The 14,292-nt window shown below is 40.9% G+C and overlaps 1 protein-coding gene across 2 annotated transcripts; it reads left to right on the top strand.

Moving 5' to 3' along the window:
- LOC134536188 (mitochondrial disaggregase-like) lies at nucleotides 1–9,096 on the top strand. Of its 2 annotated transcripts, none has more exons than XM_063375832.1 (11): nucleotides 1–662; nucleotides 1,399–1,450; nucleotides 2,098–2,288; nucleotides 2,893–3,119; nucleotides 3,200–3,314; nucleotides 3,783–3,961; nucleotides 4,245–4,406; nucleotides 4,485–4,641; nucleotides 6,449–6,642; nucleotides 7,726–8,030; nucleotides 8,401–9,096. In XM_063375832.1, exons 1-10 carry the CDS (start codon nucleotides 347–349, stop codon nucleotides 8,017–8,019), a joined length of 1,887 nt encoding a protein of 628 aa, XP_063231902.1. In that variant the 5' UTR covers nucleotides 1–346; the 3' UTR covers nucleotides 8,020–8,030; nucleotides 8,401–9,096. The 2 variants fall into 2 exon arrangements, with proteins under 2 accessions (XP_063231902.1, XP_063231901.1); XM_063375831.1 differs by having other exon boundaries at nucleotides 138–662; nucleotides 4,152–4,406.
- The last annotated feature ends 5,196 nt before the right edge of the window (nucleotides 9,097–14,292 follow it).

The following is a 14,292-nucleotide window of genomic DNA, read 5'->3' as shown; positions in this document are numbered from 1 at the left end:
TGAAACGATAACCTCATATAGCTAAATTTTTTTACTTCGGTTAACTTAAGTTTTTTATTGTTTTCACTGTGAAGTGTAGGCTATCCAGTAGCCTGTATGCCATAAAAAATGTTATGGAAATTTATATAATTTGTGTATGGTTTGTTTCATGGAGGTAAGAAGTTTGTTTCACACATGGAGTTCTTACCTCCATTGTTTCACAGATAGTTTCGTAATCTCTGGTTTCATTTGACTGATAATCGAAAACATGTTTGAAATGAATTTTGTTAATTTATTATTTATTTTGTTATTAGGAGCATTTGCCAATTTATGAGTTGTCCAATAGTATTATGGGCATTAGTTTACGATGAATTTTTGTCGCAATTATCAATTCGGTTCACGTATGTGGATCGTGCTGAGATGTTTCAATAACCTTAAATATAAAAATTGTTCCGTTTCATGCACTGTTTATTCGTTACGCTTTTTTGGTTGGAATTCATTTCGTGAGCGTGGAGTGGTGCCTTTGTGCAAATATCTTTCTGCATGGCATTGCCTCGAGCCACAGCCAGGGTTGTGTTTGGGACCGAGGACCTCAGACTCCAGGAGGGCCCGTTTGGGAACACTCGGCGGGTCGCTAGCCTTGGTCGCGGCGATTTGTTCCGATCGCCAAAATGAGATGAACGGTAAGTTAGGTACTGTTCAGCGCCTTGAAGGCTGTTGCAATAAATCGTATACACTTTAGGTTGGAAATAAAGGTTTGAAAAAATAAGTGATCATGGTAAACATTACTCTTTTTGAATATGTAACATATGTATGAGTTACGTGGCGGATTTTACGTAAAGTAATAAAATTCCAAAATAAGTGTTTTAGTTCTATAGTACATTGGAAGAATCTGCACTTGAAAGAAATAGCGAAATAATAAAGGATTATTGTGCATTGAAAAAATTCCTTTTTTATAGACATGATCATAGTTCTTTATATGACAATATTTTTTTATGTACTTTGCCACCAATAAACATGATAATAAATAAATAAATGTTATGGAAATGTCCCACGATTCCTTTGAAATTTCCCATTACATAGTTCGTGCCCACTTTTTTCTCTCACTGTTCATTGCAATCTCCGAGAAAATCTCTACTCCAGGTCCCCACCACTATTATTATCCACGAACCTGACTTGCTCAGCTTCCTGTGTGAAAGTTCTGGAGCCGACACAACCTAGCCAACATCTTATAATAAGTATTTTCAGTACCTATGCTAAATGGCTTTAACAAATTGAAGTATGTGCACAAAAATCAGTAGTACTTAAATGTATTTATAAGATTAATAACTTTGAACACCTCCCAAATAGTAAGCCATATTATACTTATTTTAAGAGGGGCAGAGTTTATGTGATTGTTGAAGTGCTGCTGTGTTGCAGAGAAGAGGCTGTTCCGTGCAGCCAAGTTCGGCCACGTGCAGGAGATAAAGAGGTGAGTACCTTCACGGCTGGACAACTCGTGGGCCGTGCCCCAAAGTGTGGACTGTGCTTGAATGGCGTGTGGAAACATTGTAATGTAATTTTAATGACAAAACACTTAAACAAGAGCTGCCGAATGGGTTGGTGTAGTTTACTTTATAGTGTGTTGTTTTGCTCATGCGCTGGGCTGGTTTTGATTGCTGGTAAAGTGATTGATTTTTTTTTATCCCTGTGTTCGACACGACTTGTGTACTGTACTTACTTAATGCAAGTTCGCCCATATCTGGCCATGTTAGAACTGTGGCTTATGCAATCAGGCCATACATAAGATAATTGAACTTTTCTGTACTATTGCCTGGCAGCTTTGCAGGCCAAGCCGCTTCTTCGTGGTGAACATTCCAGGGTAGGCGGCCGTGATGGGAGGGAAGGCCAAACGTTGCCGAATAGCGTGGCTAAACGGCACTGTCACGACGGGTAACCAGCATTGCGGGCAGTCTTGTATCTGGGCAGGCGTGACCCAGATAGTGTCGCCACGTAATTAACTGCTAGAGCAATTCCAACTGTAGAAAAGTCATGGTATTCACCCTATCTACGCTGCATGCCCGTGTAGCCTGTCGGCCCGCCACAGCTGGTAGCGGTGTGCGCGGCGGGTGGTTGCAGGCTGGCGGCTGAGGGATGCGACCTGAACCGCCGCCACAGCCTGGGCTGGACCGCGCTGCACGTCGCTGCCGTCAACGGCCACGAGGACGTGGTGCGTGTTCTGCTGGACGCAGGCGTCGGCCCCGACTCGCGCGATGAGTTCGTCAACGTCTACCGCACGGCCCTCGACAAGGGTACACACTCGCTGGACGGTGAGCTGATGTCCGACGTGAGCACGGTCCTGGTAACTTCCTTTCTCGTCGGCTTGGCGAAGCTCACGGCGGCCTTCGAACTAACGGCGCTGGTAGTAGTGGAGTCCATCGTTCACATTGTGTTGGAGGGAGTTTCATATAAAATTTGATATTATTCCTAATTCCATCTCACTTTCTGAAATTGTCCCCAGATTTATATTTTTCCATTCGTTTGGGTGCTTGGCAAATGTCAAATTTTGTATCAATGCCTTAAAATTTTTTCCGCATTTGTTAAGTTGAAGGAGAGAGAGAGAATGCCTTGCTCTTGAATTGTCCCTAGCTGTATACCTACTTGCCCTGATTATTTGTTATTTTTCATGGATACTAGTTACTGATCCTGTAAGTTTTTTATCACTAATATTTTCAATCTGATTGTGTAACTTAATTGTAAACTGTAGTGATTACGATAGTTCCATGTATTTTTTTCAATAAATTATTATTAAAAATAGTATTGTATTCAAACGAGAGTTTAAATATCTGTTTTGAACCTGCCTGGAAGGCCGTGGTTCTGCCCCGGGCGAAGCAGAAGGTGCGAGGAGCTAGCGGCGTGCTGTGCCTGTGGCAGTGCTGGCGAAGCGCGAGGACGAGTTCAGCGAGCGCCTGAGCACGCGCGCCAACTTCCAGGGCTTCACGGCGCTGCACTACGCCGTGCTGGCGGACAGCGCGGGCGTGGTGCGACTGCTGCTGGAGCGGGGGGCCGACCCCACGGTGGAGAACAGCTCGGGCCACCGCCCCGCCGACTACGCCCGCGACCAGGAGCTCAAGGACTTGCTGGAGCAGCACGCCCGCAAGGTGGGGGTCTCCGGCGACCGGGCACGTGGCGAGCAGTGTGGCCGACGGGGAGAGCCGTGCGCGAGCGTGCCGTGTTGCAGTTCGACGAGGCCGCGCGGCTGCGGGAGGCGGAGGAGCGGCGCAGGTTCCCGCTGGAGGAACGCCTGAAGCAGCACATCGTGGGCCAGGAGGGCGCCATCGTCACAGTCGCCTCCGGTGAGTAACCAGAGTTCATTCTCTGCAGTTAAAACACCAACTCTTCTGTTACAAATCTCCTTAATTAGGGAATAATTTTACCTGATATTATGTCATTCTTGTGATGGTTGGTTATGCTGTGACATTATGCTCCACTTTGAGATTCACTTAAATCCATCTAATTTTGTATTTGCATGAACACACACACTGTGTTCTGAGCACTCTTGTTGAAGCACAAGACGACATTTCCACATGTGATCTGCCCAGATGTGCGCACAGCTCTTCTAGCCATTGACCATTGGCGCCCCTCCCTCTCACGAGAGACAAACAATTATTGCAGTAACGCTGCAGTAGGATATGTCTAGGATTTGTTACCAAAAGGGTGACAACCGGGTGAGGAGTGATGGTTACGAAATGATCAGTGACGTTTCTTTAATGTCATAAGCCATTTACAACTTGTGTTACGTCATCGAGTGTTGATCTGCTTAGCGATCCGGCGCAAGGAGAACGGCTGGGCGGACGAGGAGCACCCGCTGGTGTTCCTGTTCCTGGGCTCGTCGGGCATCGGCAAGACGGAGCTGGCGAAGCAGCTGGCGGCCTACATGCACCGCGGCCGGCCCGGCGCCTTCATCCGCCTCGACATGTCCGAGTACCAGGAGAAGCACGAGGTAGCCTTCTGCTTCTGCACGTCGCTTTCGCTAACGTTGGGCACGTTGTTGAGATTCAAACAATTGTGTACCGAATGTAACCAATTTGTGTGTCAACTTCAGGGTGGATAAGACAGTTAGAACATAAGTTATTTGTCATGTCCAAGTTCGAAACAGATCGGGAGAAAGTCTTGCTCTGGAATATCTCCAGCTGTGGCAGCTTGCTCGGAAGGGAACCACAAGTGTGTCCTGGCATCACGGGATGGGGGCATGCGCCGCGTGCGAGGATAAGTGCGTGCGGCAGGTGGCCAAGCTGATAGGCGCGCCGCCGGGCTACGTGGGCCACGACGACGGCGGCCAGCTGACCAAGCAGCTGCGCAAGTGCCCCGCCGCGGTCGTGCTGTTCGACGAGGTGGACAAGGCACATCCGGACGTGCTGACCGTGCTGCTGCAGCTGTTCGACGAGGTGAGGTAGCCGTGTGGGTAGTTGTGCGTGGTGGCGGTGGCTGGAGCCGGTGGTGTAGCGGTGCCGTGCTGTCGCCAGGGCCGGCTCACGGACGGCAAGGGCAGGACCATCGAGTGCAAGGACGCCATATTCGTGATGACCTCGAACCTGGCCAGCAGCGAGATAGCAGCGCACGCTCTGCAGCTGCGCAAGGAGGCGGAGGAGCTGTCCGCTCAGCGCCTTGATTCCCAGCAAGGTGAGCAAGGTGACCTGTACTTATTATTGCAGACCAACAATAATCATCATTGCGAAATACCTAGTAAAAATAATTACAATATTTGACTGGTACACAAGTAGTAATTATAATTCGAGCTGTACTGGTTCACAGAATTTTGCTGATATGCCGATACACCGATAATGTTGATTCCGAACCTATATTGGCCGGGGGGGGGGGAGGGGGGGGGACTCAGTTTGGTTAAAAAAAGTTTATAAGTATACTAAATCACCCTAAATGTCTCATTTTTAGAAAAGATTGCAATGCAAATGCACATGTATTTTAATTTGAGTAGTTTGAGTAAACAAAAGTAAATTAAAAAAAAAAATTACCTAAGATATAATGAATGGAATTGCTTTTTTCAAACCAACAGTAATGTAAATAAAAAAAGCAGTTGTGTGTTTGCCTAAAGTTTGCTGTCATAAAACATTTTACAGTATACAATTCAACACAATTTACATACCCATACATGTATTGGCTCACTATGTATGTAAAACATTTAACTAAACTAGCACTGATTACAGTTATCATGGATTTTTATTTAGAAAGCATTATTAATTTTTCAGTCAACTTCTTTAGTTCCATGGAAGATTCCACATGTGCTGAAATGTCTCTCACCTGGAACACTAGTAACACGGTAACATAGGTTAGCAGCAGAAAGCCATAATTTCGGTTCAGAAAAAATTTTTTTGCAATAACTTTTCCAAAACTGATATCCGCAACTCTATATGTTAGTTTATAAAGTTTATAAGTGTAAGTTTATAAATTAATGAAAACTTAAATTTTTGTAACTCGTCTTTTGAACTGTTTTCATTTGTTTGTTGCTGACCAATTAGTTGCTTAATGAAAAATGAATTTACAAATTGAGGCTGAAAAATTTAATTACTATTTAGTACTTAATGATATAAAATAAGATACTTTAATAATAGGTAATTATGAAATATATTGAATCACAAAATAGGAAGTTTAAAAGTGAATTTAAAATGTGCAATATTTTGAGAATTTGTGTATATTTACAATTCAAGAATGGTAATTTCAATACCAAATTAATGAAAGTGGTGGCAGAAATTCATGGTACCAAACATTTATACGGAAATGCATTTCATGTGTTTGCGTTGCACTGGAAAATGTTAATTTGATTATGTTATGCGAAGCCTTATTATGTGTGTTATCTTTTTTAAATTCAACTTTAAAAACTTGACGTAAATTATTAAAAAATTTGTCAGTCACGATATTACAAACACACTTTTTTTTCTCTCTCTCCCCCCTCCCCCCCCCCCCTTCCCAATTCAAGCTATTGGTATTTTTCATTTAATGTTGTAGCAGCCGTGATCTAAATAAATCAAGCTTTTGTTCGTTGTTGACTTTACCGTGATGGTGATATATTTATTTACAATGTATTAATTTCGAGAAAGTTATTAAAACACAGGGTTTTTAAGTGTGATTTATACAGCAGGCACACCTAGCTAAGAAATTATGCTTGTTCAAAGTATGCAGTACTACCAAAAGTGAAACGGGTACTCGTGAATTTTTACGTTATGACAGACACTATCATTATTCGGTAATATCGGGTGAAAATCAACAAGCCTGTTGTGGAATAGGCAGTAATGCCGATTTAACAAAATATCGGCAAAATCTGCTTCTGCCTAATCGTATCGGCACAGCTCTACTTGTGATGGCATGGTGGAGTGCTCCCATGTGGATGGTGTGGCACCGATGTGGTTGTCGAGACCTCACGTGCGCTTCAGAGTGTGTCGTGATGCCTGTCGGCGTGCGCGGGGGCTCGCAGACGTGGACAAGCTGACGGAGAGGATCACCATATCGCGACAGTTCAAGGACCAGGTGGTGCGGCCCATCCTGAAGGCACACTTCCACCGCGACGAGTTCCTGGGCCGCATCAACGAGGTGGTGTACTTCCTGCCGTTCTCGCAGTCGGAGCTGAAGCAGCTGGTGGAGCGCGAGCTGCGCTTCTGGGCCGCCAAGGTGGGTCTCGTCCCGTCACCTGCCCCTCGGCACCGTCTTCCTCTCCCTGACTCGCTGTGGGGCACTTCTGTGTCTTTGGAATTAAAATATAACATTTTCATGTTGTTGGTCACTCTTGAATATGAGTCGCTATATATATTTGACAAATACGTACAATTAAAGTGTCTGTGTGACGCTTCTCAGCTTTTTGGAACGTAAGCAGTATGGCTTTACCATCACTGCATAGTACTCCTGTCTGCTGTCTGTTCTACTTTATTACTGCACTTCTACAATAACAAAAATAACAACAAATAAAAAAAGAGGAGACTATATATTTGTTTAGGCCCAGGCAGTACGTTGCCGTAAATGGATATTAACAACTCTGTGAGACTAATGGAGATGGATACTACAGTCATACGTGCTCACAGAAAGCGCACAATATTGATGATGGTTGATTGCAGTTTTGATTTCCCCCCCCTTTGGAAGAACGCCAGCATAGCAGACTACTTTTGTCACTCGTCAGGCAGGCGACAGACGCAATGGACAATACCATACAAGCGTAGTTCATGGTGCAGGACATACAACGCTGAAACTTTTGAATACACGCAATGTAGACTTGCTGATAATGTTACATGTACTGAAAACCAACCCGGAGTAGTAGTTACAGGCTAAGTTATTTACGCACACATTCAACCACACGGTGCATAAGGGGTCTCACTATGTTGACGTGATAAACGTCTTAAAAAAATCGACGAACGCCGGCTGCACGCACGAAGAAGCATGACTCACTGTCACGTTCCACCCGAGCAGAGCGTGCAAGAACACGGCCGACCACCGTGCGAGAAAATCTTCTATAATATCAAACAGGTTTAAGGCGGGCTCTGTAACTAATTGTTCGTGATTATAATATTCAAACAAATTATTTAATTTAAATTTTGCGAAAACTGTAAATAATATTTGAGAATTAAAAAGTGTGCAATTTTTCATAAATGTTTTCTTATGACGTTTTCACATATAAATTGTTGGTAAACCGACTTCACAGACAACCCCCTTTTTTCAAAAAAAAACGTGAACGTGGTAGAAGACGTGCGCGGACGTGTGCAGGCGCGGCAGAAGCACCACATCGAGCTGGAGTGGGAGCGCATGGTGGAGCTGGTGCTGGCGGACGGCTACGACGTGCACTACGGGGCGCGCTCCATCCGGTACGAGGTGGAGCGGCGCGTGGTGAACCAGCTGGCCGCGGCCCACGAGCGCGGCCTGCTGGTCGCGCACGGCACCGTGCGGCTGCAGGTGGAGTGGTCGGAGCAGGGGGCCCCCGCCATCTGCCTGAAGGTGCGGCCGCGCGGGGATAAGCACTTCAGGGACGTGCTGCTCGCCTCGCCCGGCCTCGGCCAGTGACGGCTCTCCCGGTGAGGACTCCTTTCAATATTCAGGTTTCATTATAATCCTTAATGCTGACATATTTGAGAGCAAAATATTCAAACTCTGGGTCTGACACTAAACTCCTTGAGAGTAAAATATTCACCCAAGTTATTAGGTAATTTTAATATTCAGTTTTGATTATAATCCTAAATGCTGAAATATTTGACAGCAAAATACTCAAACTCTGGGTCTCACAATTAAGATTTTGAAATGAAACTCCATCTTATTATAGGTTATATTATAGATAAAAAAAATTATGTAATTATTTTACTTACTAAAATATTTAAACTTACAGTGTGTAAATAGTATTTTACAATTGTTTTTCTTATGATTTTTTTTTTGTTGCTTGTTGTTTAGTCTTGCGTGCGATAGCAAGAGCTGGCGTAGTTTTGAGCGCAGCAGGTATTGTCGCTGGCTGCTCGGACGAGTGTGAAATGTATCCGAGACCGCAACAGGCATGGCATGTCCTGTGAAGCAGGGAGCACGCAGTCAGGAGTGCCCAGCTGTCGCCATGGCAACCCAACAAAGATTGCTTCTTTGGACTCTGTGATATTTGTGGAAGTAACTGACAAACATTAGATGTGGTGTGTATATTTTTTTAAATATATTACGTTTAAATGTTGCTTCTGTCTTTATGTAAAATTTCTTGGATACATATATTTTTTTTCAATCTTCAACAGTTTATGAATAGTAATGTTCTGTGTTTAATATTTTGATAACATGTCCATAGATCACTCTTTTAATGCCATTCAGTGGACGTGTTACAAATAACTATTCATAAACAAAAATTACTGAACTAAAATTGTAAACATCCACTGTACAATTTATATTATCTTATTTTACAACTACATATAGTTATTAATGATTTTACCCTCATAGATTTATATTAGTTATTATTAATAAATAAAGATCAAAACTGTCTGCCTTTTCAAAAACTTATTTTCAAAGAAATCAAGATATAAGACGTATCACTTTGTGCTGAACATGGAAACCATCAATAGACTCTGTAGCAGTACAATGTACATTGGAGACATTAAAGTAGCATCCATTTAAAGTGGTTTTAAAAGAGCTTAAGCTTTTTGGCCGTGTAATTATGTAAAATAAACCATTATATAAGTCAACAGCATAAATTGCAGGTAAATGTAAATACTGAGAAGTAGATTTTTTTTTCCTTGCAAAATAGTGGTATGTACATGATTTTGTGCTCCTTGTATGTGTCAAATATGTATAAATTAATTCTGCCAAGTTAAATGAACTCTATGTTTGAGCTGAGTCGAGCTGAAGCTACTTATTCGACTCGGCTCGAGTTGTCGAGTCTCAGCCCATCACTAGCAATGACCCGTCAACTAACCCCAGGGTTCGAAAACTAATACAGCAATAACCCGGGTGCTGCTCTATCGTTACAATTTTATCTTTTTGAAGCAAATATAATCGTTCTTGACAAGATTTTACCATTTTATTTTTAGGCCAATTTTGTTTTTAAGACAGGAGGTTTTGGTGTCATTGTTTCTATTTTTATGAACTCTGTTTATTCGTAAAGATAGTACCATTTTGAACAAATAACATTTACGTGTTCAATTATACTTAATTTACCACAACAGTATCATTTTGACTGATACATGATTCAGTTTTACAAGTATAATAATTTGTAATAAGCATTTGTAACTACTGAAAACAATACAAATAAATAAGTTTTTAAAAAAAAAATCTCAAAAGATACCAATTTCGTAATGTAAAGATTAATTACTGATAATAGTTACAATATAAAAAAAATTTCACTCTATTTAGTGCAAGAATTTTGGTACTTGCTCCATGCTAAATACTTTACATTCACTGAATTTAATATATTAAAATATTATCTTTTTGTATTCTGAGTTGACTTTGGATTAAATAAGCTGATTCAGTGTGTTTTTTTTTTTTTTGTTGCATTTTGGTGTTGACGTGCTTTTCGGTGTTATTTTGGCTTTATCGCAATTCACCATACAAAGTTTTCCCTTATGGGCACACTGAAAATTGTACTAGTCAATAAATTAGTTCATTTTGAACAAGTTTTGTTCCATCAATTTCGAATGCACAAGTTTCTAGAGTAGCGCAGTCTCTCTACATCTGCCTTGGATGGCACTTGCTGCTTTCTGATGTCAAACATAACCGTTGCCTCCAGAAATATTCATAAAAAAAAAAGCTTTGGTTTTGTATAACAGAGAATATTTACTCACATCTTGTGTTAAATATTTATACAATATTTACATTTAAAAATATGACATATTTCATCACCGCAAATGTGCGGTGGATACAATTGTTAACACGAAGCTGACACAGTACAAGAGTTTACAGGTACAGTCACGGCCGGCGAGTACAGCACTGCACACAAGTACATGACAACAGTTCTTACATCTAGCATCCTGACTCACGCATGCGACGACATAGCGACAAGACTGACAGTGTGGTACACGTGCGAAACAACCAACAGATCCAGTAGCAGTGATATGAAAACACTGATGCTGCAGACAAAAAGAACTCCTGTGCCTGAGTGTGCAATGCTTGTGAACAAGTCTTGTTTAGTTTTTTTTTTAAATGTAATATACTATATAGTGGTAGGTAGTCATCTGGATGAGAAAAACCTCTTACGTAACACTATAATTGGGTTCTATCTGGAAGAGGTGGAATCAATTTTCCAAAATGACTAATTTGTATAAATTTGACAATTGCATAATGAGTTACAAAATGAACCATTAGTAGTTCGAGCTGAACCTGTTTTGTTGAAGGCGTTAGACTGTGCGAGGTGAGACACTTGCCTGCCACCAGTCGCCGTGCGCCGTGCTCTCTAGTTGTCCCGACTCACGGGACGGTGAAGGGTTCAAACAGCACGCTAGATGTGTGCTAACACAGCCCGTCGATGCGCACGCAAGGATCACCTAATTCAGTGTGCAAGCTTTTACCAGTTTAAATGCTCACACTTAACTGTAATTTTTCATAGGTTAGGTTTGCAGGATTATTAATATCGTATTTACCGGCAAAAGTCATCCGTGCATATGGTTCGCAGCTATAATTTTAATGAGGGTTGCCCTCAAGTATGAATCGCACCATATATCTGTCTGCAGTAGAGTATAAGCAAAGTCTTTGTTCCATGTCTCAGCTTATTGGTGCGTAAGAAATACGGCCTTGGTGTTAACCCTCAATATTTTTGTCTGCTTTCTGTGCTGCTACTTAATTACTATATAGAAGGGAGTAAATGCCAGCTCACTTTCACTTTTCTCCGCCTCGCCCCTTCCGATTTGTGCGGGAGCTGAAGAACGTGTAAAGCCAGGTTTTGAAGTGCTGCATTTAAAGCACTGACCACCTACGATGGCTGCAGTTTTGTCGTAGAATGTTGCATTCAGGTTGCATTTGAAAGCAAGGAATCTTAAGCAAAACAAAAAAAAAATTATGTTGGATCACAGTTGCATCTTAAAAACCTGTCGAAATAGACACGTGGAGATTGTGCCAGTTCACAGACATTTACAAGTTGGGGAAGGGGGGGGGGGAGAACCGTCAACACCACTATATGGCCTCACACACTTACAGAACGCATACATACAACTTGCTGGTTTATTCTTATATTCCCCCTCCTCTAACTGAATGACAGTCCAGCGAGTCACATCACTCGCAGGCACCAGCTGCAGCTGGGCGACTGGCTAGACGTAGCACAGTGCTTCTCACACACTGCTCAGATATCTTAACTAAACAATTTATACTTACTCGAAAATTACTTATTAAAAACCAACACAGGAGAGTTTTGTACCCGCATATTCAAGACACACAGCAATTATAACAATTTTTTCACCCAAAGTTATATACTCACATAAGTAACGATACACTTTTTTAAACTAAAAATCAGCATAAAATATGCAACAGATACGCGGGTAAATACAGTACTTAATATTAGTATCAAATTTTCGCAGAAACAGGAGTTGCTGAAGAAACTATCTGCACACTCTTTGCAAGAGTTTTGTTGGTAAAATTTCAATGACATGTTTAAAATGTGTACATAAGTAGGTACATTCATATGTACTAAGTAAAAGCAAAATATTTTAATGTAAAAAAGCTTGGAAGCATTGCAGACTCAGGTAGAATTCTAGATCTGAAATATGCTACATATTTTTTTTTTGGTGCAACATGCAAGGAATATGTACCTTCATTTAATAATTAAAAACACAACTAAGAGAGGAGAGAGGAGATGGTAAAACAAGTAGGGTTGTGCGAATAATGATATTCTTGTTTTCTTGAAAATGAAATATTTATGTATTACACATCCTCTTACTAAATGCTAATGAAAAGTCCTTGCTCTTTTGGAAAAGAAGAAATGGTTCTAACTCATTTAAATTAATTTTAAAATACTTTTAGGAAAAAAAATTAATATCAGTATCTACCTATAATAAAACAATTTTTTTAAGGTATAAAATTTTGATAATTAAATTTTACAAGAGTCAAATAATATTTTTACGTTATTTAACGTACGAGTTTTGCCACAATGGCATTGTTTGTTGTGAATTGTGTTAAATCCACGATATGATTAAGATCGTGTTGCGGTGGAGGGTTTCATAAGTGACGCAACAAGCAATCAATACAAGTAAATCACTTTCGGAGGCTGTTATATTTGAGACCATTCTATATGACTTGATGGATGTGGTGTTTGACATTTAACAATTTAAATTAAATTTTAGTTTCAGTTTATTAATATTTTGTCCTTGTTATTGTGCTCTACCTCTATATTCAGTCTGGATCTCTGGATGATCTTATAACATTTTCATTGTGGATGTGTGAATATGCTCCTTTTTAGTTAAGATTAATTAGGATTAAAAGCTAACGTGAGCTGGTTTTTCTTCTTGAAGAATGTTGGAATGGTAGTTAATGATTTTGGTAGCTTGTCACTGTTCTTGCATGAGTAGAAGCTTAAAAATTTTAATCATATTTTTGGATCATCTCAATACAAAAACTACCCAACTATGATTTGTGTATAATTTTTCAGTGAACTATGGTTCAGAAGATCATTTCACACATTCTTTAAAAGCAAAATGTTTAAGGAACTGGACTTGGAAAAGGTAAAGCTTGCTGGAGTAAAACGTAAAAAGTTTTGTTTGAAACATTCAGGCGCAAGAAGCAGGACCTTCAATCATGAAGTTCGGAAGCACCAGTTGTCAAGTACCGATTGTGTTTATCATTTCAGTTTTATCAGCGCTGCAAAGATGCACGCTTGGTGGCGCCGTGTTATGGTAGGAACAAGAAACTGGCCTTGGACTGGCATCCAACAGAACCTTGCTTTCTGGTCCCAGAATAGCTGTACCCACTGCAGTGAGAGAATTATAGCAAAGACAGAATGATTGAACTACCGTTGAAACCATACAGCTGAGAAAGCTGCGATGAGATTGTGAAGATAATTGAATAATGATTTTAGTTGTTGAGGTGGTTTTCATAAAGAGTTAATTATGAGAAAAAATAGTGTTGAAATTACTGCAATATTTCTCGCAAAACATACATGTATACAAACGTTGTAGATAGAGGAGTCCTTCGTTCATACAATAGTTCTATTGGTTTGGTTAAAACTGTTCCTGTGTAAAAAAAAAAAAGTGAAAATTATATATATAAAACAAAACCTGTTATGTTTGTCTGTGCCTGGCGGGACAGTGGACGGAATTGGGACGGGCAGACGGAGCGTGCTTGCGTGTAGGCTAGGTTGGTGTTTGTGGTGCTTGCAAGCGACAACCAGGGCTGGGAACCCGATACAGAGAGCAAACAGCAGGTTGGGGACCACGGCCATGCCAATACAGTTTTGACACACGTACTCGTGAATAATTAATACACAGTACAGCAGTATTTGAAACAATCTGTAACACGCTGCTCTGCAGAAAGAAAAATTACAGGTATCGCTTTGCGTACATGGTTAGAATTATCTTCTTCAAAACATCATTACAGAAATTTTAACCTATTAGAAAAAAGAAACCACTCTACTAATATGAAAACTGACGGTAACGATGAACCCTTAGCAAACTAAGAACACCGGCAGCGTTGTAACGTGACAACAGCCGGGATCCACCCGTAAAATTTGAACGTGAGTAGCTTAATAGGTTCCAGATCACAGAACGTGCAATACTATAGACCTTTCACTGTACTACAATTGGAAGTGAACACAATATCTTTTTATTTTACATCACACATAGTAAAAGTTTTATCCTTATGAAAATAAACGTTTTCTCTTTTTGTGTACGATTG

Source organism: Bacillus rossius, chromosome 10 (assembly GCF_032445375.1).
Source record: "Bacillus rossius redtenbacheri isolate Brsri chromosome 10, Brsri_v3, whole genome shotgun sequence".
NCBI lineage: Eukaryota > Metazoa > Arthropoda > Insecta > Phasmatodea > Bacillidae > Bacillus > Bacillus rossius.
Note: the sequence above shows the minus strand (reverse complement) of the source record. Positions and strands in the feature narration are given on the sequence as shown.